This window comes from Dendrobates tinctorius, unplaced genomic scaffold (genome assembly GCF_039654945.1).
Source record: "Dendrobates tinctorius isolate UK_male_01 unplaced genomic scaffold, ASM3965494v1 ptg000256l, whole genome shotgun sequence".
Lineage (NCBI taxonomy): Eukaryota > Metazoa > Chordata > Amphibia > Anura > Dendrobatidae > Dendrobates > Dendrobates tinctorius.
Window position 1 is genome coordinate 1,890,558 of NW_027361923.1, and position 22,753 is coordinate 1,913,310.

General features: G+C 41.9%; 1 protein-coding gene across 1 annotated transcript; it reads right to left on the minus strand.

Annotated features, from left to right (window-relative positions):
* Positions 1-681: 681 nt before the first annotated feature.
* Positions 682-20,299, minus strand: LOC141069063 (collagenase 3-like). Its single transcript, XM_073558363.1, has 10 exons — positions 20,142-20,299; positions 18,765-18,961; positions 13,267-13,415; positions 13,059-13,184; positions 11,468-11,629; positions 9,909-10,011; positions 9,139-9,272; positions 8,697-8,856; positions 5,142-5,248; positions 682-3,101 (listed from the first exon to the last, which is right to left on the minus strand). The coding sequence occupies exons 1-10, from the start codon at positions 20,256-20,258 to the stop codon at positions 3,004-3,006; spliced, it is 1,353 nt and encodes a 450-aa protein (XP_073414464.1). The 5' UTR covers positions 20,259-20,299; the 3' UTR covers positions 682-3,003.
* Positions 20,300-22,753: the final 2,454 nt, after the last annotated feature.

Consider the following 22,753-nt stretch of genomic DNA (forward strand, 5'->3'; position numbering starts at 1 on the left):
CAGGGTACTATACTTCCTGAATACTCAGGAGGTGGATGACCACCTGAGACTCCTTAAAAGGCCTAGGATGAATACATCAGTGGTGATTGCGTACCACAGTTATCTAGTGCAGAATAACGTAGAGGGAACCGGCCATAAGAGGACACAAAAAAACCAGTGCTGGAGCCAGAACAGGTGACAGGCAGGCTGTGGTTTTACTGAAAAAGAGTGTGGTCTGTAAGGATAGAGACATGGTTTGAGTGATGTGGTAGCAGATCTACCATTGATATGTGCTTACTCATGTCAGCTTGGCACTAGCGTATGTCAGGTTTAAAGGTTTTAGCTTTAAAAGGCTTTTGAGGATTCAATTGTGATAATGCTTGCTGTACATTGACTTTAATTACCTCACTTCTGATACCTCAAAGACAAACTGTTCAGGGTTTCATATGTCTGATTTCATCAAAGTAGCTGAATCCAGATTTGCCAGCTTGCTTTTTTTTAATTTTTGTAATGGCAGATTATCAAAAATTCACAACATTTTACGTTGGAAAATCATTATAAATTATTGCGATTTTCAAAGACCTATATATAAAGCCCATAATTATGTGAATATCTTAGCAACATTCACTTTGAATTGTAATTTTTCTTTTAATAACAGTCATAATAATTTGTACAACTTCATCTTAAAAAATACAAACAAAACATGCATCGATTTTTTATTAAGCAAAGAAGTGAAAAGGACCCTATTGTTACAGACAGTCCAGGAACTTCTACAAGGATGGTAACCATGGATGGATCTGGTTCTCAGGTGACTATTTGTGTGGCGGCTGTCATGATCTGAATTTGATCTGACAGTTTTAAATTGCACAGGGTGAACTTTTTTTACTTTGGCAAGTGACTTGACTGTCCCCGGTGGTGGTTATTGGTATCGCAATTTAGGTTTAATGTGCACGTAATTATGAATCAGGTGTGGGGCTCTATAAGTGAGTCTCAGGGTGTGCAATCACGGCTGGTGATATTGATTGATTGATTCATTCTGAGTTTGTGAAGCCTGGGTGAACATGGAGCTGAAGAGGAGTCCTGCGCAGTCAGCCAGAGGAGACGAGTGGCAGCTAATGGTGTCTGCAGGAATTGCTGGCATGGCGTGGAGGAGTCGCAGTTTATGGTGTCGGCGGGAAGTGCGTGCATGGCTTTGTGGAGTGGCGACTATGGAGAGAGTTGCACTCGGCATGCTCGACTTGGTGGCCGAGAGCTGGACTCAAGCATGCTTAGAATTTTGGCAGAGGCTGACTCATCCTTGGGACTTTGTTATTGGACTGCTGCAACTGGAGATGGACTCTGCTCCAAGGCTGCACTATGGTGTAGGATCCAGGATGGTGATGGATCCGGGTGGAGGAGAAGACGCACGCAGGTGGTGGGGCTCTGTTGCAGGAGCATAAGCACAGAGCCTAAAGCTAAGTGGTGTTTCCCCTGTATTGTCTTCTTTCCTCATGTGTGTTGTTAGTGCAGTGGTGGGATTAGTCTCCGCACCGACCAATTCCCTAGTGAGGGTTTAGGGTCAGGGCGAGAAAGGGTTTAAGGTTCGCGTGCGGCGACAAGTGCGGAGCCTGTATAGGGAACGTAAGGAGTGCAGGGACACTGGCTCAGGGGAGCTTAGGAGGTCTCCACGTCCCCATTCCCTATCGCAGGGCCCACCATTGTTAATGTTTCCCAGGTTCCCCTTATTATTTAAATTCGCCACTGGAGGCGCTGTATCCAGGGTCACGTGTGTTATGGGTCTGCCTTGCGGTATCATCTGCGTCCAGACACACGTGACCATGACAGCGGCCCAATTTAAAGTTACCAATAAAATATAAACTACATTACAAAAAAAAAATTAAATTGCCTCGGAATAAGGTTTTTCGTCTGCAAAAGTTTATCTTATGAAAAAAAAAGTAATTGGAAGTGGAACCCCTCAAGTACCAATCAAGAAAGTTTTTCATCGTACCACCCAAGTCCTCCTTAATATCCCTGAATTCTTTGATGGGCTCAATAATAATTATGAACCCCACTGCTCCATCAGAAAACAACACAACTTTATTGAAACCGGATTTGGAGCAAATTATTTGTCACTAATTGATTTACAAAGATATTTATGAATGAGAGGTTAATTAACCAATAATAGTGGCACAATAATGGCACAGGTCCTCTAGAGAAATTTGAGGATGTGCCCTTAGGGTCCCAAAATCCCAATTAAACACTACCTCCGGCAACAGATGGCAAGGGGTCCAGTGTCACATACTCTTGTCCAAAAATATTGATTCCATTGTCCTGAACCAATATGATTGTCCCATCTTGAATGTTGATTAGGTAACCCTTTTGTTATCTATCTAAGACCCTGGCCTCCAAATTTTTGGGTTTATGCAACAATTATGCATAAAATAAAGTAGAGAGTAACCATATCTAAATATAAATAAAGCTGCCATTTACATCTGTGTGATTTCAGTATCACTAACAATCACTATGCAGCATTAAAGAGTACCTTCCACTTGCTCAAAAAAATTTCTGTTAATACTTTGTAAAAATCTCTGAGCTCCCCTAATTCTTCCTCTCTTTTCCGTTTTGCACTGCATCGCTACATTGCAGAGATGTTGATATTTGTCTCCATTGCAGAGATATTGATATTTGGAGAGCAGTATGTGAAATCTCTGTAGAGTTTTTTTCTAGGGCCGTGCATTTTTGTTCAGCAGCTAATGTAGCAGTCTGCCAGTCTCAGAGGCTACTGAGCTATGAATCGCAGCATCTGGGAGGGAGTGGAGAAAGCACACGCCCCCAGAGAAGACAGAAGAAGCATCCAGTTGGTCTGCAAGCAGAAATTTCACATATTGCACTCCAGAAGAAATAAATATGAATATCTCTGCACTGGAGCGACGCATCGCAAAACGGAAAAAAACTGCAGAATCAAGAGGGCTCAGGAAATGTTACAAGGTATTTTACTTATTTTTTTTACAACGTGATAAGTCTTATTTAATAAAGTTGTGATTCTTAACACAAGACAGAGAAATTTTCTTTTATATTTGTAACATGGCGAATTCTTGGGTCATACTCAATCTGTGTTTCTCCACGATAAAAATAGATGTTTCCTATGTGAGAGAAGATCATGATTAATAACTTTATCCATGCTCTATTTGTGTTATTTAATTCCTTTAAAAAAACCTTTGAAAATTTCTGTAGTTTATAGTTATGGGGTATATGAGCTACAATATTAGAGAAATGGCAAAATTTAGAGAGATATATTATATCCAGTCCTCTAATACAATCAGAACTCAGGGAAGGTGATGGAAATGCAATGATGTCACTTAGGCCTAGTTCAGACATTGCAGAATTATTGCACTTCGGCAACTGTGTTAGCCATCTGATTGGGGAAAACCTGATAATGCAAGATGATCAGCACCTGTCTGATCACTGGATAACTTCTTTAATAATTTGTAGCTAGTTTTACATCTACAGTTGTGGCCAAAAGTATTGACACCCCTGCAATTTTGTCAGATACTCAGTTTCTTCCTGAAAATGATTGCAAACACAAATTCTTTGGCATTATTATCTTCATTTAATTTGTCTTAAATGAAAAAACAAAAAGAATTGTCCTAAAGCCAAATTGGATATAATTCCACACCAAACATAAAAAAGAGGGTGGACAAAAGTATTGGCACTGTTCGAAAAATCATGTGATGCTTCTCTAATTTGTGTAATTAACAGCACCTGTAACTTACCTGTGGCACCTAACAGGAGTTGGCAATAACTAAATCACACTTGCAGCCAGTTGACATGGATTAAAGTTGACTCAACCTCTGTCCTGTGTCCTTGTGTGTACCACATTGAGCATGGAGAAAAGAAAGAAGACCAAAGAACTGTCTGAGGACTTGAGAAACCAAATTGTGAGGAAGCATGAGCAATCTCAAGGCTACAAGTCCATCTCCAAAGACCTGAATGTTCCTGTGTCTACCGTGCGCAGTGTCATCAAGAAGTTTAAAGCCCATGGCACTGTGGCTAACCTCCCTAGATGTGGACAGAAAAGAAAAATTGACAAGAGATTTCAACCAAAGATTGTGCGGATGTTGGATAAGAACCTCGACTAACATCCAAACAAGTTCAAGCTGCCCTGCAATCCGAGGGTACAACAGTGTCAACCCGGACTATCCGTCGGCGTCTGAATGAAAAGGGACTGTATGGTAGGAGACCCAGGAAGACCTCACTTCTTACCCCGAGACACAAAAAAGCCAGGCTGGAGTTTGCCAAAACTTACCTGAAAAAGCCTAAAACGTTTTGGAAGAATGTTCTCTGGTCAGAAGAGATAAAAGTAGAGCTTTTTGGGCAAAGGCATCAACATAGAGTTTACAGGAAAAAAAAGAGGCATTCAAAGAAAAAAACATGGTCCTACAGTCAAACATGGTGGAGGTTCCCTGATGTTTTGGGGTTGCTTTGCTGCCTCTGGCACTGGACTGCTTGACCGTGTGCATGGCATTATGTAGTCTGAAGACTACCAACAAATTTGGCAGCATAATGTAGGGCTCAGTGTGAGAGCTGGGTCTCCCTCAGAGGTCATGGGTCTTCCAGCAGGACAATGACCCAAAACACACTTCAAAAAGCACTAGAAAATGGTTTGAGAGAAAGCACTGGAGACTTCTAAGGTGGCCAGCAATGAGTCCAGACCTGAATCCCATAGAACACCTGTGGAGAGATCTAAAAATGGCAGTTTGGAGAAGACACCCTTCTAATATCAGGGACCTGGAGCAGTTTGCCAAAGAAGAATGGTCTAAAATTCCAGCAGAGCATTGTAAGAAACTCATTGATGGTTACCGGAAGCGGTTGGTCGCAGTTATTTTGGCTAAAGGTTGTGCAATCAAGTATTAGGCTGAGGGTGCCAATACTTTTGTCTGGCCCATTTTTGGAGTTTTGTGTGAAATGATCAATGTTTTGCTTTTTGCTTCATTCTCTTTTGTGTTTTTTCATTTAAGACAAATTAAATGAAGATAATAATACCAAAGAATTTGTGATTGCAATAATTTTCAGGAAGAAACTGAGTATTATCTGTCAAAATTGCAGGGGTGTCAATACTTTTGGCCACAACCGTATGTCCTATTATGCCTCGTTCACCTGGATGGCAATGGGGAGTAAATTACCGTTTTCATGCATGTAGGCTGCATCCACTTTATTTCCTACACCTGGGAACTGCGACTCAAGCGACAAAGGAAATCCACCATCCATCTGTCCTCGTTCTTCATTGTACCTAAAGAAAAACCGTAGGAAAACATTATCGGAACATGGATGAAACTGTAGGAAAATTTTATCAGAACATGGATGACAGCATGATGAATAAGTATTGGAATGTGGCCATATATACAGTCATATGTAAAAGTTTGGGCACCCCTATTAATGTTAACCTTTTTTCTTTATAACAATTTTGGTTTTTGCAACAGGTATTTCAGTTTCATATATCTAATAACTGATGGACTCAGTTATATTTCTGGATTCAAATGAGGTTTATTGTACTAACAGAAAATGTGCAATCTGCATTTAAACAAAATTTGACCGGTGCAAAAGTATGGGCACCCTTATCATTTTCTTGATTTGAACACTCCTAACTACTTTTTACTGACTTCCTGAAGCACTAAATTGGTTTTGTAACCTCATTGAGCTTTGAACTTCATAGCCAGGTGTATCAAATCATGAGAAAAGGTATTTAAAGTGGCCACTTGCATGTAGGTCTCCTATTTGATTCTCCTATGAAGAGTGGCATCATGGGCTCCTCAAAACAACTCTCAAATGATCTGAAAACAAAGATTATTCAACATAGCTTTTCAGGGGAAGGATACAAAAAGTTGTCTCAGAGATTTAACCTGTCAGTTTCCACTGTGAGGAACATAGTAAGGAAATGGAAGAACACAGGTACAGTTCTTGTTAAGCCCAGAAGTGGCAGGCCAAGAAAAATATCAGAAAGGCAGAGAAGAAGAATGGTGAGAACAGTCAAGGACAATCCACAGACCACCTCCAAAGACCGGCAGCATCATCTTGCTGCAGATGGTGTCACTGTGCATCGGTCAACAATACAGCGCACTTTGCACAAGGAGAAGCTGTATGGGAGAGTGATGCGAAAGAAGCCGTTTCTGCAAGCACGCCACAAACAGAGTCGCCTGAGGTATGCAAAAGCACATTTGGACAAGCCAGTTACATTTTGGAAGAAGGTCCTGTGGACTGATGAAACAAAGATTGAGTTGTTTGGTCATACAAAAAGGCGTTATGCATGCGCTGTATTGTTGACCGATGCACAGTGACACCATCTGCAGAAAGATGATGCTGCAGGTCTTTGGAGATGGTCTGTGGATTGTCCTTGACTGTTCTCACCATTCTTCTTCTCTGCCTTTCTGATATTTTTCTTGGCCTGCCACTTCTGGGCTTAACATGAACTGTACCTGTGTTCTTCCATTTTCTTACTATGTTCCTCACAGTGGAAACTGACAGGTTAAATCTCTGAGACAACTTTTTGTATCCTTCCCCTGAAAAGCTATGTTGAATAATCTTTGTTTTCAGATCATTTGAGAGTTGTTTTGAGGAGCCCATGATGCCACTCTTCATAGGAGAATCAAATAGGAGAACTACTTGCAAGTGGCCACCTTAAATACCTTTTCTCATGATTTGATACACCTGGCTATGAAGTTCAAAGCTCAATGAGGTTACAAAACCAATTTAGTGCTTCAGGAAGTCAGTAAAAAGTAGTTAGGAGTGTTCAAATCAAGAAAATGATAAGGGTGCCCATACTTTTGCACCGGTCAAATTTTGTTTAAATGCAGATTGCACATTTTCTGTTAGTACAATAAACCTCATTTGAATCCAGAAATATAACTGAGTCCATCAGTTATTAGATATATGAAACTGAAATACCTGTTGCAAAAACCAAAATTGTTATAAAGAAAAAAGGTTAACATTAATAGGGGTGCCCAAACTTTTACATATGACTGTATAACTATAGGCTAAGGAGAAGAGAGGTTGGCAGGATGAAAAAAAGAAGCCTTGTGACCTTAGTGAAAAAAAAAAATTGTCCATATTGAATTTTGGAACATTTTACAACTTTCTTAAATTGAAATTTTGAAGTCCTGGGTGAATCGTGGTGACATCATGATTTTAGTTCAGCAACTAAATGATGGGATAGTATTCCATCATGGATAGTAGCATCTATCCTCATCACAATGTTGGGGAAGCCAAAGTCACCAATATCTTCAGTTTCCTTAATTTTCAAGTCCAATCCATAGACAGGCAGTCTCCCAAAAGGTAGTTCATGGATATATAATGGACATAAGACATCACAACAGTCCATATCTGGTGCTGTGCAGGATGAAAAAAGTCTCAGCTTTCTCTTTTTTAACCAAAAACAGCGTCATTCTGTCACTGGGCATTGTTTGGTATTATCTTTATGGTAGCCCACCTGTAATGCCAGACACAACCCAACGGAAGATGTGGCACTGCTTCTGGAAAAAAAGGGACCCTTTTCCTACTCCACCTGTTAGCCGCAGGCGTTTTTAATCACAGCAGGGCCACCACCCCTCCACAGAGATATAGACTTCAGTCTAAGGAGAGGATTTACATAGGTTCCCATTCAGATGAAGACTTTAGTCTAAGTGAGGATTGGCATTAGGTTAGGGTCCTGGAAAACGAGAAATGCCTTACCGTGGCTTCCAGGTACACATAAATTGGCCATTTTATGCACTAAACTTTCTCAATTTTTCATACTTCTAATGCAGTAATGCAATTAATTTTTCATATTTCATGTTTGCATGTTATGGCGCTACAGTGTGCTTCCTTTTTTGTTTGACTGTATATGAGTTGGTGACTCTAGGTTAAGCACCTGTTCACACTATGTTTATGCTTGGCTGTGACGGTCAGTTTTTTGAAAATTATCTCCTACACAGACTGTGTTCTGACCAGCTCACCTATAACCAAAGCAGAACAGGTGCAGCATAATGGGGATATATTATGGTTTTAGAGACGTGGACTGAGGGCACATATACACAGACAGGCTGCAGAACATGAATTCAGCCCAAGCTGATGTTTTGCACCCAGTCTCAAAACACCTTTCATTCCCCCTTGAAAGTATTATGGTAAATCCTGAATTTTGGCTGGTGTTTAGATGTTTGCTATCAAGGGTAAGAGATTTTTTTTCTGAGGCAAGAAGTTCTTGCTGGATAGGATCTGTGCTGAATAAGTCTAGATGCCTCAAACTAACAGGATCCATTATAAGGATAGATGCTCCAAATTTGAGATGTATCTCCTGACCAGGGTTATGAAGGACAATGGTCTGGCCATGCCTCTGTCCTACAGATTCATCATACATGTTATGCCATAAAACTGGTTTAAAAAAGTTGTACATTTTTGTAAAACACGTACTGTAGTGGCTCAAAAATATGGTGACTTTTGGTATTTTTACGCCATTTTTGCCATCAACTTTTCGAGACGTGAGTAGAGATTAGACATAGAGGACAGGGCTTAGAGGTATAATTACTCCTCAAAAGAGGTACAAATTATAGCTGAAATGTTCTCATGCCTGTTACTGGATAACATTTCTGACTCCGGCACCCTGGCAGCCGATAGGCAAATTCAGTAAGAGGCAAATTCTTCCCAATATATTTTGCGAAAAGTATATTGACTTCCTAAAATTTGTGCCCGCTATTATCCCAACCTACCTCCAGCACAGGTCTCCAGTAATAAAGTAGGTTCTTCGTTTCTCCCCATCATAGACAGCAGCATCTATTCTCATCACAGACTTGGGGAAGCCAAGGTCACCGATATCTCTAGGTTCTTCAACTTTCCGATTCCATCCACTGACAGTCCAGAACTGTCGCCCTGATGGCAGATCATGGATTTACAAGAGATATAAGACATCAGTAACAACCCATCTGTGGTACTGTACAGGTTTAGAAAATGTGCATGCTTTATTTTTTTCAAAAACAGTGCCTCTCTTGTCAAGGGCTTTGTCTGGAATTGCAACTCATCCACATTTACTTGAATATGTTTGACCTGTAATACCAGACACAACCTAAAGACAGGTGTGGCGCTATTTATGGAAAAAAAAGCACTTTTTCTCGTCCCCAACAAGCCCATTAATTATATTGGCTGAAAATTCACCTTTAAATATCAATATGAAGCCCTTGACTGGGTAATTATAGGCGGCATCTATGAAATCAGGGACTTCTTCCCACAATGAAGTGGATAGGATTGCTTTATGTGCAGATAAGTTTGGATGGTGATACCAAACATGCCTAAGAAAAATATCAAGAAAAATGAAGTCATCCTGGAATGGAAACCTACAAAGAGCCGATCACATGGATCGCATCCGTCTCTCTTGGCGTACAGCCTCTATGCTTCTCTGCAGTGCCCCTTCAGGAAGAAAGAAGCATTACACATTGCAAATAGATGTGTAGCTATGGATTTTAATAGACAGCTAGACTTCACACAGAGCATTAGACCCCATTCAGAATACCTCCATGCAGGAGTGGACACAGACAGATGAGGGTCCTTGTGCAAGAACAATACCTGGGCCCTTTACAGTCCAATAGCTCAACATAATGCACAATTCCACCTGTTTTGGAGATAGAAATGGCCCCCCCTTACCTCTTAGGAGTCCGCCCCTGCCTCCATGCGATCTCAATTGGGGGAGAGAAATGCACTATTTCTAGATACCTCTCACACTAGCTTATGTGCTAGAAGACAAAGGATTGGGCATGTAAAAGTCCAACGGGCCCAATCCTTTTTTTCTTTTCCCAAAAGAATCTAATGTGCATGGGTCAGTCAGTTTTTCTACGAATGAAGGACAACTACCTTTTGAGCCTCGGTCTGGTTTTGACTCTTTTGAAGAAAATAATTAAAGAAAGGTTACAAAATACAAGAGTATTTACCTATTCTTAAAGATAATGATGCCTCCCTCCAAATGTGCCATGGCATCGATAGGTACCTCCAGGGTGCAGATTGTGGGAATTATAACACTTGAGGGTCTGAAACCTGAGAACAAAGTATAATAAGGACCAGCAGTTGTTATTGTTCTATCACAGGGATACACTGTTATTTAAAGGGGTTGTCTGAATTAATGAATCGGTCTGTATTAGTAAATTCCTCAATTATAGTGTGCTGCAGCAATGGCAATGTAAAGTTCAATACAAACAGTATAAATAATTTCTACAGACTACTCTCTACTAAATTCCTACCTGGCTTCCTATAATCGGGACGTGCTGCTACCGCACCCTATCTATAGAAACCTGCCCTATACCCTAACTCAGTTGAACACTGGTGTCACATTCATAGTTCTGCAGCGCTGAGGAGGAGGTCTAGGCAAGTCTCGTCCCACTTTCAATGCTATAGGGTCATTGGTACCCAGCATTGCTTTCTCTCTCCAGGTTACAGGCGCTTAGGAAAAACTGACTTGGCTGTGCTATGCGACCCTTTCCTTCTAACACGGTCCTGCTAGCCGATCCTGCTGTAACAGCTCACTATTTTCTCCCTTGAAGCCGCTAATTTCTTTAACAATCTCTCAATGTTCAGACACTCTTATTGTTCAATCTACCTGACACAGACAGAGTCTCATGGTCTCCACTTTCAGATGAGACACTTCCTGCTTCTTGCTCAAACCAAAACAACAAGCTGCAGAGGGGAAAGGACTAGTCCAAGTACACACAAATCATAGGAGAACATTGTCTCTTAAAGTAACAGTGTAATTCAGTTCTTGGCAGGGCCTGACCCCCCCACAAATACTTGGGCAGCCCATTGTTTTCAGTGACAACCATGTAATACTCCATTTACCCAGTGGAGGAGCTGCAGGGAAATAGAACACTTACTCTCACACAATTCACAGTTTATCACTGAACGTTCTAGCATTAAAACACCATTTGATCAGCTTATCATCAGGTTCAAAAAAGTTATTGTACAAAGTCTTCAGAGGCTGGACAGATATCTGTCTGAGATAGTTTAGTGAATCCTGCACTGAGCAGGGGGTTGGACACGATGACCCAGGAGGTCCATTCCAACTCTAACATTCCACGATTCTATGAAAGTGGGCAGATGTGGGACTAGGATTATTACTAAATTTACCATATAAAGAAATTAACCATCCAGAATGGGATGCTTGACTTAGCTGAATTTATGTTCCAAAGTCTAAAGATTAGAGAATGGGGAAAGTAGGAGCTATTCCTCCTGATCTCACCCATATATTTGTTTTCTTGACAGAGCAGAGCATTCATGTCTTCTTACTGGGGAGAGGGGAGTCTGTCACTGCCAGTATGCAGCTTATCTTCCTAGAGGATTGGGCATGCCAGAATCCAACATGCCCAATACTTTTTTGTTCTTAGATCAGCTGTTAAGGAGAGTCATGATGCACACCCATCCATACAGCATAAATATATTCCAATGTGCACCCAAAAACCACAAAGGAACGGAGAGTACATAAAATAAATGTTACATTTACCATATAGTTCCTGTATCCCCAGGACATCATCGGCCGGAAGGGTGAAGTTCTCAGAAATGAAGCAATTGTACATGGGGTACATTAGGGCATAATGATTACTGGAGTGTGCCATCCCCAATGAGTGCCCAAATTCATGTAAAGCCACTGAGAATAAATTGAAGTCTGTGAGGTGAAAATAAAGGAATTTATGACATACAAAATGTAAACTCCTCGGGGGAGTGTACATGATATCCAGAATTGTCATTGAACAGGGGAACAAAGCCACCAGAATTATTCTCAATGGAGAAAGAGCCAATTCAAGTACATCATACAAAATGTAATTGATACATGAAGTTACCCCTGCTTCCTATAGATATTAAATATTAACCCATAAAGTTATCTAAGTCACTGGAAATACCAAAAATAAATTAATGTAGGAAATTGGCAAAGGGATTAAAAATTGGGTGATTGTTTTGAGTTCCCTCTTACCCTGCAAGTTTTGAGTTCCCTCTTACCCCGCAATGGGCTATTTTTAATATTCTAGAGGAGACCCCAAGAGTATTACCAAAGCACACCAAGGCCATGTTAGTGATTTGGGCCTCAGCAGTAAGAAAAAGTATATTACATCAATGGTTAAACTCAAATGTTCCGTCAAAATCATTAATATTGACAAAAATTCATTTTCTGTTTAAAATGGACTGGTTGGAAACCTTGACTAACAAAGAAAGGTTAACAGAGAAGTTTTTCACCAGATGGTCATTTCTTATTTCCTCCTTGGATACAGAGTCTAGGAACAGACTTAGGAAACAATTCGAGAGCACCAGATGGTACTTGCTACAAAGCATTGGAGGACACGCACCAATTTAAGGAATCTTTATAAATGATGACATTTGCAGGAAGGGGGTGGGATAAGGGAAAAAGTGGGATTATGGTTTAATGTCATGAACATACTGTAATTGTTTGTACCCCTTTTCCTTGTTAAATTAATAAAAAACAGTTTAAAAAAAATTGGGTGATTTTCCTTTTTTTTTCATCAAGGGTAAAGTTTAATTTGGAAATTATCTTTTAAAAATAGTTGTTTCCCTGATATATAAGGGAGTGGGATTATTGGGGATGGAGATTGGGCAGCGCAATGGTGCTCCATTCAAATGAGGGTGAGATGTGCACCATTCTTCCGATTGGTGAAGGTTCCACCGGAGAAACTTTCACCGATTTATAACTTATCGTCAATGGAAGAAAACAGAAAAATCTAGCTCTCATGGCCCAGTAAAACGTGGAGAAGATTTTGTTAAGTTTTCCAACGAAATAGGAAAAGACACAAGTACAGAAATGCAACGCATTTCGGACCACTTGTAAAGAATGATGTCATGAAGGACCATAAATGATCCGAAACGCGTTGTACTTCTGCACTTGTGTCTTGTCCTATTTCTGTCTAATACTTAATAATGTCTTCTCCACAGAGCTGGATTTTTCTGTTTTCTTTTATTGCTGCACACAGAACGTGTGATTCTTGCAACTGTTGGTTTGTTAGCTGGATTTTTCTTTTTCTATTATGTTAAATGGACAATCCCTTTAAGCTATGCCTCAGGGATGGCACAGATTAAATATTCACCTTCTGAATCCACAGTCCAAGTTTCGTCATCATCAAAATGAACATCTCCACCCAAGCGCTCACCAGGACGAAAGGCATGAGCCAACACCTTTCCAGGGCCATCAAACGGGAAGAAATCTCCATGTTCTAGAGATGATGAAATCACATCCTTATACGATTAACATACATTCATATGAATATTCCCATACAACTATGTAAACAGCATCACCTCGGGTAACAAAAGAGATCATCAGGTCAGCAATCCCACCATGGAGCTGTATAAACTGCAGGGAGGTCACCTCGCTCCACACTCTTAAGGCTTCACGTATGCTCCAATCCACATCAGCTGGCTGCAGATCTGGGGTATAATTAACTATCCTACATGATTCAAAGTGAGATAACTGTGATTATTTCAAAAAAAGACACCATACTAAGCCAGACATCAAGATCACATAACACAATGTCACAAAAAAATCTGTCTTTGTAAAATCCCTCATTTGATTATACAACAGAAATGTTTCATCAAGCTAAATGTGAAAAAAAATGAAGACTGAGTCTTTATATAGTGCTTGGCTATCCCAAAGTCATTCTCCACAATTGTGGTACTTAAGACCTTGTTACGCACCTCCTTTGGATCCGGGCTTTGCTCCCCTCATCTTGGTCCACAGAACTCTGTTGCCATCCACGTCAGGCTTTGAAGATGACCTGATGTAATCCTATAGGATCATCTGCATGTGCCTATATATGTAAAGCCTTCCAAGACACAAGACCTTTTTGTTGCTCTGTTACCTGTTTCTGGTCTTCCAGGACCTCTGCTACCTGTGCCCAGTCTTCCAGGACCTCTTCTATGTGTCTGCAGGTGGCTCCCAGGACCTCTACTAACTTTTTCAGGACTTATGGCTTATCTGTCTGCTGCACCAATGCCCATGGTCCGTGTGTCTACCCAGTCCTTGGGTTGGACTTTGAGGATCCACCTTACCTAGAGAGCCTAACAGATCGGATTCTTTACTGTAAGAGCAGTGAGACTATGGAACTCTCTGCCATATGATGTTGTAATGAGTGATTCCCTACTAAAATTTAAGAAGGGACTGGATGCCTTTCTTGAAAAGTATAATATTACAGGGTATATACACTAGTTTCCTTAATATTGCGTTGATCCAGGGAGCTAGTCTGATTGCCGTATGTGGAGTCGGGAAGGAATTTTTTTCCCCAATGTGAAGCTTACTGTTTGCCACATGGGGTTTTTTTTGCCTTCCTCTGGATCAACATGTTAGGGCAAGTTAGGATAGGATATGGGTTGAACTAGATGGACTTAAAGTCTCCCTTCAACCTTAATAACTATGTTACTATGTTACTATGTAATCTCAGTGATGTACAGTCATAGCCAAAATTACTCACACCCTTGAAACTGTTCCATTAAATGAAGTATTTCTTCTAAAAAATTATTGCTATTACACATGTTTTGTTATACACATGTTTATTTCCTTTGTGTGTATTGGAGCAACACAAAAAATAGAGGAAAAAGGGCAAATTGGACATCATTTTGCCTAAAACCCCCAAAATGGGCAAAATTGTTGGCACCTTTTCAATATTGTGGGTAAACAACTGTGTTTCAAGCATGTGATGCTTGTACAAACTCACCTGTGGTAAATAATCGAATAAAAAGGGTAGAAGTTGACTCAGTCTGTGCATTATGTGTCTGTGAGTGCTGCACTAAGTAAGGAGAACAGAAAGAGGAAAAGAGAACTGTCTGAGGACTTGAGAACACAAATTGTTGAAAAGTCCATTGCCACAGATCTTGATATTCCTTTGTCCAGAGTGCGCAACATAATCAAGAAGTTTACAACCCATGGAACTGTAGCTAATCTCACTGGACATGAATTGCAGAGAATAATTGATGAAAGGTTGCAGGACAGTCCAGATGGTGATTAAGCAACCCCAATCATGAGCCCTACATACCCTCCCATATACAGCACGAGCCACACATAGCCTCCCTATATACAGTATGAGACACACATAACCTTCATAGACAGCATTAGCACCACATAGCCTCCTTATACAGCATTAGCCCTAAATAGCCTCCCATATACAGCATGAGCCCAACATAGCTTTCCTATATACCGTATGAGCCCGCATACAGCCCCCCATATACCTTATGAACACCCACAGCCCCTTATATGCAACATGAGCCCCACATAGTTTTCCATATACAGCATGAGACCTACATAACCTCCCATTTATAGCATGAGCCCCACATAGCCTCACATATACAGCATGAGCCCACATAGCCTCCCATACACAGCTTGATCCCCACATTTCCTTCCTAAATACAGCATGAACCCCACATAGCTGCCTATATATAACTTGAGCCCCACATAGCCTTCTTATATACAGCACGAGCTTAGCCTCACATAACCACCCTATATACAGTGTGAGCAACACATTGGCTCCCTATATACAGAATGAGCCACACACTGCTTTCCTACAGCATGAGACCCATGTAGCCTCCAAATATACAGCTTGAGCTCCACATAGCCTCCCTATATACAGCATTAGCCACACATAGCCTTCATAGACAGCATTAGCGCCACATATATACATATATACAGCAAAAGCCCTACATAGCCTCAAATATACAGCATGAGCCCCATATTTCCTCCCTAAATACAGCATAAGCCCTACATAGCCTCACATATACAGCATGAGCCCCATATTTCCTCCCTAAATACAGCATAAGCCCTACATAGCCTCACATATACAGCATGAGCCCTACATTTCGCGCTAAGTACAGCATGAGCCCTACATAGCTGCCCAAAAGCAACTTGAACCCCTCATTTACTCCCTATATATAGCATGAGCCCCACATAGCCTCGCTATGTACAGCATGAGCCCAACATAGCCTCCATATATACAGTATGATCCTCCATATAGCCTCCCATATACAGCTTGAGCTTCACATTGCTTCCCTATATACAGCATAAGCCCTACATAGCCTCCCATATACAGCATGAGCCCCACATAGCCTCCATGTATACAGCATGTACCCCACATAGCCTCCATGTATGCAGTATGAGCCCTGCATTGCCTCTCATGTACAGCATGTATCCAAAATATGTTCAGACAGAATCAGCATAAGGTTTAACAATATAATTTTCAAATTGCTGAATGGCAAATGGACCCTAACTAACGATTCTGAGATTTAAAAAATAAATTTTACTGATTAAATTATCTATATACACTCACTGGCCACTTTATTAGGTACACCATGCTAGTAACGGGTTGGACCCCCTTTTGCCTTCAGAACTGCCTCAATTCTTCGTGGCAGAGATTCAACAAGGTGCTGGAAGCATTCCTCAGAGATTTTGGACCATATTGACATGATGGCATCACACAGTTGGCGCAGATTTGTCGGCTGCACATCCCTGATGCGAATCTCCCGTTCCACCACATCCCAAAGATGCTCTATTGGATTGAGATCTGGTGACTGAGGAGGCCATTTGAGTACAGTGAACTCATTGTCATGTTCAAGAAACCAATCTGAGATGATTCGAGCTTTATGACATGGCGCATTATCCTGCTGAAAGTAGCCATCAGATGTTGGGTACATTGTGGTCATAAAGGGATGGACATGGTCAGCAACAATACTCAGGTAGGCTGTGGCGTTGCAACGATGCTCAATTGGTACCAAGGGGCCCAAAGAGTGCCAAGAAAAAATTCCCCACACCATGACACCACCACCACCAGCCTGAACCGTTGATACAAGGCAGGATGGATCCATGCTTTCATGTTGTTTACGCCAAATTCTGACCCTACCATCCGAATGTCGCAGCAGAAATCGAGACTCATCAGACCAGGCAACGTTTTTCCAATCTTCTACTGTCCAATTTCGATGAGCTTGTGCAAATTGTAGCCTCAGTTTCCTGTTCTTAGCTGAGAGGAGTGGTACCCAGTGTGGTCTTCTGCTGCTGTAGCCCATCTGCCTCAAAGTTCGACGCACTGTGCGTTCAGAGATGCTCTTCTGCCTACCTTGGTTGTAACGGGTGGCAATTTGAGTCACTGTTGCCTTTCTATCAGCTCGAACCAGTCTGCCCATTCTCCTCTGACCTCTGGCATCAACAAGGCATTTCCGGCCACAGAACTGCCGCTCACTGGATTTTTTTTCTTTTTCGGACCATTCTCTGTAAACCCTAGAGATGGTTGTGCGTGAAAATCCCAGTAGATCAGCAGTTTCTGAAATACTCAGACCAGCCCTTCTGGCACCAACAATCATGCCACGTTCAAAGGCACTCAAATCACCTTTCTTCCCCATACTGATGCTCGGTTTGAACTGCAGGAGATTGTCTTGACCATGTCTACATGCCTAAATGCACTGAGTTGCCGCCATGTGATTGGCTGATTAGAAATTAAGTCTTAACACACAGTTGGACAGGTGTACCTAATAAAGTGGCCAGTGAGTGTATATATATATATAATTACCTTAAATTGTCTTTCATCCACTTCCGTCTGGATGTCCCCGAATCCCACAATCCACCGTGCTGACCGGAAGTATGCCGAGTGCCACAATGTAATACCCCAGTGATGGGTGTTCCAATATGGCGCCCGCTGGTGGTACCAGAACCACCAGCGGGACACCGACGGGACCCCCCCTGCCGCCGGACCCCCCCACCGCCGCTGGACCCCCCCCGCCACTGCCGGACCCACCGCCAATGGACCCCCCCACCGCTGTCTGCCCACCCACCTCCATCACAGCCACCAGGAAAGACCGCGGCTTGCAGCCTGTGCATAGGCCACAAGCTGCAGTCTTTCCTGCCAGCTGGCTGCCGCCAGGACCCCCCCCGGGCGGACCCACCGCTGCCCTCCCACCCACCTCAGTCACAGTCGACAGGAAAGACCGCGGCTTGCGGCCTGTGCCTGGTCTTTCCTGCCGGCTGGCCGCTGCCAGGACCCCCCCACCGCTGGACCTGCCGCCGCTGAACCCCCCCACGGTCACCTGTACTCACATACACACACGTACTCACATACACACACACGTACTCACATACACACGTACTCACATACACACACACGTATTCACACACTCACACGTACTCACACATACATGTACTCACACACTTCCCTCCCGATGCGATAGCATCGTGCACACCTCTAGTAACGATAATAATAATAATAAGTGCTCATTTAAAAATACAGGGTTCACATTGGTTAGTAATGTCCTAACTTACTGTATTAGCCATTTGGGGTAAACATGAATCATCCTCTCACAGTGAAAATTGCTGTTCCAATTTCCACTACCTAATGGCTATTATTGGGGCAAGTATTATTCAATTCTTCCCCTTTTGATAGATTTTCTTTTGATAAGCTATCTCACATGGGGGCAGGTATTATTCAATCCCTCCCCTTGTCATAATGGTAGTGATCAGTTTCACTGGCTAGTTAGCCTTAGGGGAGTAAGTATTGTCCAATGCTTCCCCAAGTAAGGCCTATCAACAGCAACAGGACAGCGATTGTTAGGCTGCGTTCACACGTAGCGGTTTTTTTCGCGGCGTTTGAAAACGCAAAAAAAAAACATCCCATGCAATCCTATGGGATTCCGCAATGCTGTGCTAATGCTGCGGATTTTTCCACGGCGGTATCGCATCAATGGTGCCTTAGACAACTGCCTACATTGCCTTCTCTGTGTCCTGACCCATAGATCCTGACAATATGGAAGTAATTATATTACCTTACCTGTATGTTATGATAGTGGATTTCCATTTTAAATCCTGTCTAATGACGACATACTCTGCGACATCAGGAACCCCACATCTAGCTTCATCCATCGTACTGTCTTGACCCCAGTTGAAGAGCAGATCCATGATGAGTTGTTTGTAGTCAGGTTGTAGAAGACTCTTGTGTGTGACTATGGTCTCTATGTTCTCTTGTCTCTACAGAGAGAATTTGGTCATTTTGTGAAACAAAATATGTTTGGACGTAAAGGGTCATTTAGGTTTTATCAGGTTCTGTTTAACATACTGAAAGCTTTTAAAGGGGTTGTTTCAAGTTGCTAAATGCATAAAATTGTAAAAACAGAGGAATCTTTATAGTGTACATCTCTCTGCCTAGTTTACCGGCCACCACTGCAGCCTCAGAGTGACCAAGTACCTAGGCATGGAACGAGCGCTGCTCTGAAGTTGCTGAATGATCAGACACAACCATGGTTTGTCTACTGATTTTCTCCCAGTTTTCTCTGCTACCTCTGCTCTGAACTGGCAATCAGGATACTGGGAGGCAGAGAAGTGGAAGCTCGAGTTCCCTCTCTATAGAAGGGAATGCATAATCAGAAAATTACCTATTTTTATATCAGGTTTTCTGCTAAATACATTTTTTTTACGTTTTGTCACCGTTTTATGTTAACACACATATATTCTTAATTATTGTTTACATGAGAAAATCCTGTTTTGAAAACCCATTTTCTAAGATCATATTAGAGAAACAGTAGATTTGTCGCAACTCTAATTCAACTTTTTTTTTTTTTGCAACATTTTGCGAACAGTGTGACTATTCCTGCTAAAAAGTCTCAAAGCCAGTTAACGACAATTTTGGGCTTTGTGCACAATTCATGAATCACGTTCGCCATTTTGATGAATTTGGCTAAAAAAAAAACAGCCAAAACCACATGTCAAAAAAGAAAAGTGACTTAAAGAGGTTGTCCACTACTTTAACATTGATGACCTGTCCTTAGAAGTGGTCATCAGTGTCTAATCGGTGGGGGAGCGAAAACCGGTGCTCCCATTGATCAGCTGTTCCCGGTGTCTGCGGCGGCCGTATTCTGCGTATTGGAGTACGGGGAGGATGTGCAGTACTCGGCCGCAGCCATTATAGACTTGATGGACGCCGATGACACTGGGAACAGTTGATCAGTGGGGATGCCAGGTGTCACACCTCCCACCGATCAGACCTTGATGACCTATCCTATGGGTAGACCATCAATGTAAAAGTAGCCGACAAACCTTTTTTTTTTTTTCAAAGAAAACAATGAATCAGGCCCATTGCCAAAAGAGGACACTCCAACACAGTCTCTTATCATATGGGTAATAGTAATTTTCTGCTGAAAAGAATACGAACCTTCGCATCTTTACTTGCAATGATCCTCTGATCCGGTAGTCCATTCCTCTCGATCGGCAAGGCATGAGCTATACTGAGAAAAATCAAACCTAGTGTCACTTGGTAAATGCCCATCATGATACTATCCCTCTACTTTGGCACGATGTTGATTTGTACAATTACATTTATAGTCATGTGAAGGGGGACAGCACTTTGTTATCAGACTGCGACATTCTTCAAGGTCAAGGTTGGATTAAATCCGATTTAATCAGAATTTGTAACAACATAAAAAGCTGAATAGAGAATTGTGATGTGATAATAGACACATTCCTACCATACTGGTCAGATAACAACAATAAAGCCAAAGGTTCATATAGTCACCACCTAATATGACTTATTGAGGTCTAGAATGCTTTGTCTTGTGGAATTCTAAATATATGGAACTAGCTGAAGAGCCCGGCGTTGCCTGGGCCTAGTAACTAACTGTGGTTAGTTATAACAAATTATAATGATTATATTGCACATAAAAAACATGCATCTAATCCTATCCTGTGTGATACTGACTGCTGAGCTGTGTATCTAATCCTATCCTGTGTGATACTGACTGCTCAGCTGTGCATCTAATCCTATCCTGTGTGATACTGACTGCTGAGCTGTGTATCTAATCCTATCCTGTGTGATACTGACTTCTCAGCTGTGCATCTAATCCTATCCTGTGTGATACTGCCTGCTGAGCCGTGTATCTAATCCTATCCTGTGTGATACTGACTGCTGAGCTGTGTATCTAATCCTATCCTGTGTGATACTGACTGCTGAGCTGTGCATCTAATCCTCTCCTGTGTGATACTGACTGCTGAGCTGTGTATCTAATCCTATCCTGTGTGATACTGCCTGCTGAGCTGTGTATCTAATCCTATCCTGTGTGATACTGACTGCTGAGCTGTGCATCTAATCCTATCCTGTGTGATACTGACTGCTGAGCTGTGTATCTAATCCTATCCTGTGTGATACTGACTGCTGAGCTGTGTATCTAATCCTATCCTGTGTGATACTGACTGCTGAGCTGTGTATCTAATCCTATCCTGTGTGATACTGACTGCTGAGCTGTGTGTCTAATCCTATCCTGTGTGATACTGACTGCTGAGTTGTGTATCTAATCCTATCCTGTGTGATACTGACTGCTGAGCTGTGCATCTAATCCTCTCCTGTGTGATACTGCCTGCTGAGTTGTGTATCTAATCCTATCCTGTGTGATACTGACTGCTGAGCTGTGCATCTAATCCTCTCCTGTGTGATACTGACTGCTTAGCCGTGTATCTAATCCTAGCCTGTGTGATACTGGGCTCCCCCTGCAGTCTGTGTCAGAGGGTGGTCTGTGTTGGCACGGTAATAAATTGTGTTATTTCTAGCTTTACAGAAGGACGATAACACCATAGAAATGATAAGAATAATAGGCCTCAGTTACCACAACTGTCTACAAAGAAAACTGTTGCTGATAGCGACCAATCACAGCTCATTTTTCATCTTTTAAACAGCTCTGGGACAGCGTGGCGAGTTTTGAGTGGCGACTTTTGTGTTTGGACTTTTCTGTGGCGAGTTTGGTGTATGTGTGGTGAAATGTGTGCTGAGGGTGGTATATGTGGTGAAGCAGGTGGTAGTGTGTGGCGCATTTTGTGTGTTCATATCCCCGTGTGTGGTGAGTATCCCATGTCAGGGCCCCACCTTAGCAACTGTACGGTATATACTCTTTGGCGTCATCGCTCTCATTCTTTCAGTCCCCCTTCTTCACATCTGGCAGCTGTCAATTTGCCTCCAACACTTTTCCTTTCACTTTTTCCCCATTATGTAGATAGGGTAAAATTGTTTGTGGAATTGGAAAGCGCGGGGTTAAAATTTTGCCTCACAACATAGCCTATGTCGCTCTCGGGGTCCAGATGTGTGACTGTGCCAAATTTTGTGGCTGTAGCTGCGACGGTGCAGATGCCAATCCCAGACATACACACACACACATTGAGCTTTATATATTAGATAGAGGAAGCAGTGGGGTGAACAGGCGAGTTCCGGATTAAAGAGTCATAGCAGAATGCTAGGATATGACGTGACTTAGTAACTCAGAACTAAAGGCGCAAAGAGATTGTTAACACCTACTGCCAATTTTTTTTCCCCTCACCTTCTTCCAAAAGATTTTTAATATTTTATTTCCATCATTATAGCAGTACGACGACTTGTGTTTTTTTTTTCTTTGCAGGACGAGATGTAGTTTTGATCTAAAAGGGAAACATTTCACCTTTTGGAAAGTCATGGTAAAAGGGGTAAGTGGACAAATTTCAGCGCTGCCGAAAAGATTTAGACGTATATATCCCAGTAAGGTTAAATAAGGTTGTGTTTTATTATTCGCATTTTGAAGGATAGAGTTACTACTCGTTCACGACGACCACATGATACATGATACATGTGGTCTTTCCTGAAGAAGAAGCAACTCTATACTTCGAAACGCGTAGAATAAACCACAGCCTTATTTAAACTCTAGCGGGATATACGTCTCAATCCTTTTGGCAGCACGAAAATTTGTCTACAAATCCCTTTCACCTTGATGTCTGATGGTCACTCGCTGACTGGTGGGTCTGCTGCAG

What these genes read in the sequence shown, in the direction of transcription:
- LOC141069063 (XM_073558363.1), bottom strand. Translation starts at nt 20,258, where the DNA reads ATGATGGGCATTTACCAAGTGACACTAGGTTTGATTTTTCTCAGTATA. An exon ending in ATCATTATCTTTAAGAATAG is followed by an intron (nt 9,273 to 9,908) that starts GTAAATACTCTT and finishes TATTTTTCTTAG; the next exon opens with GCATGTTTGGTATCACCATC. An exon ending in AGCCTACATGCATGAAAACG is followed by an intron (nt 3,102 to 5,141) that starts GTAATTTACTCC and finishes TCTCTCACATAG; the next exon opens with GAAACATCTATTTTTATCGT.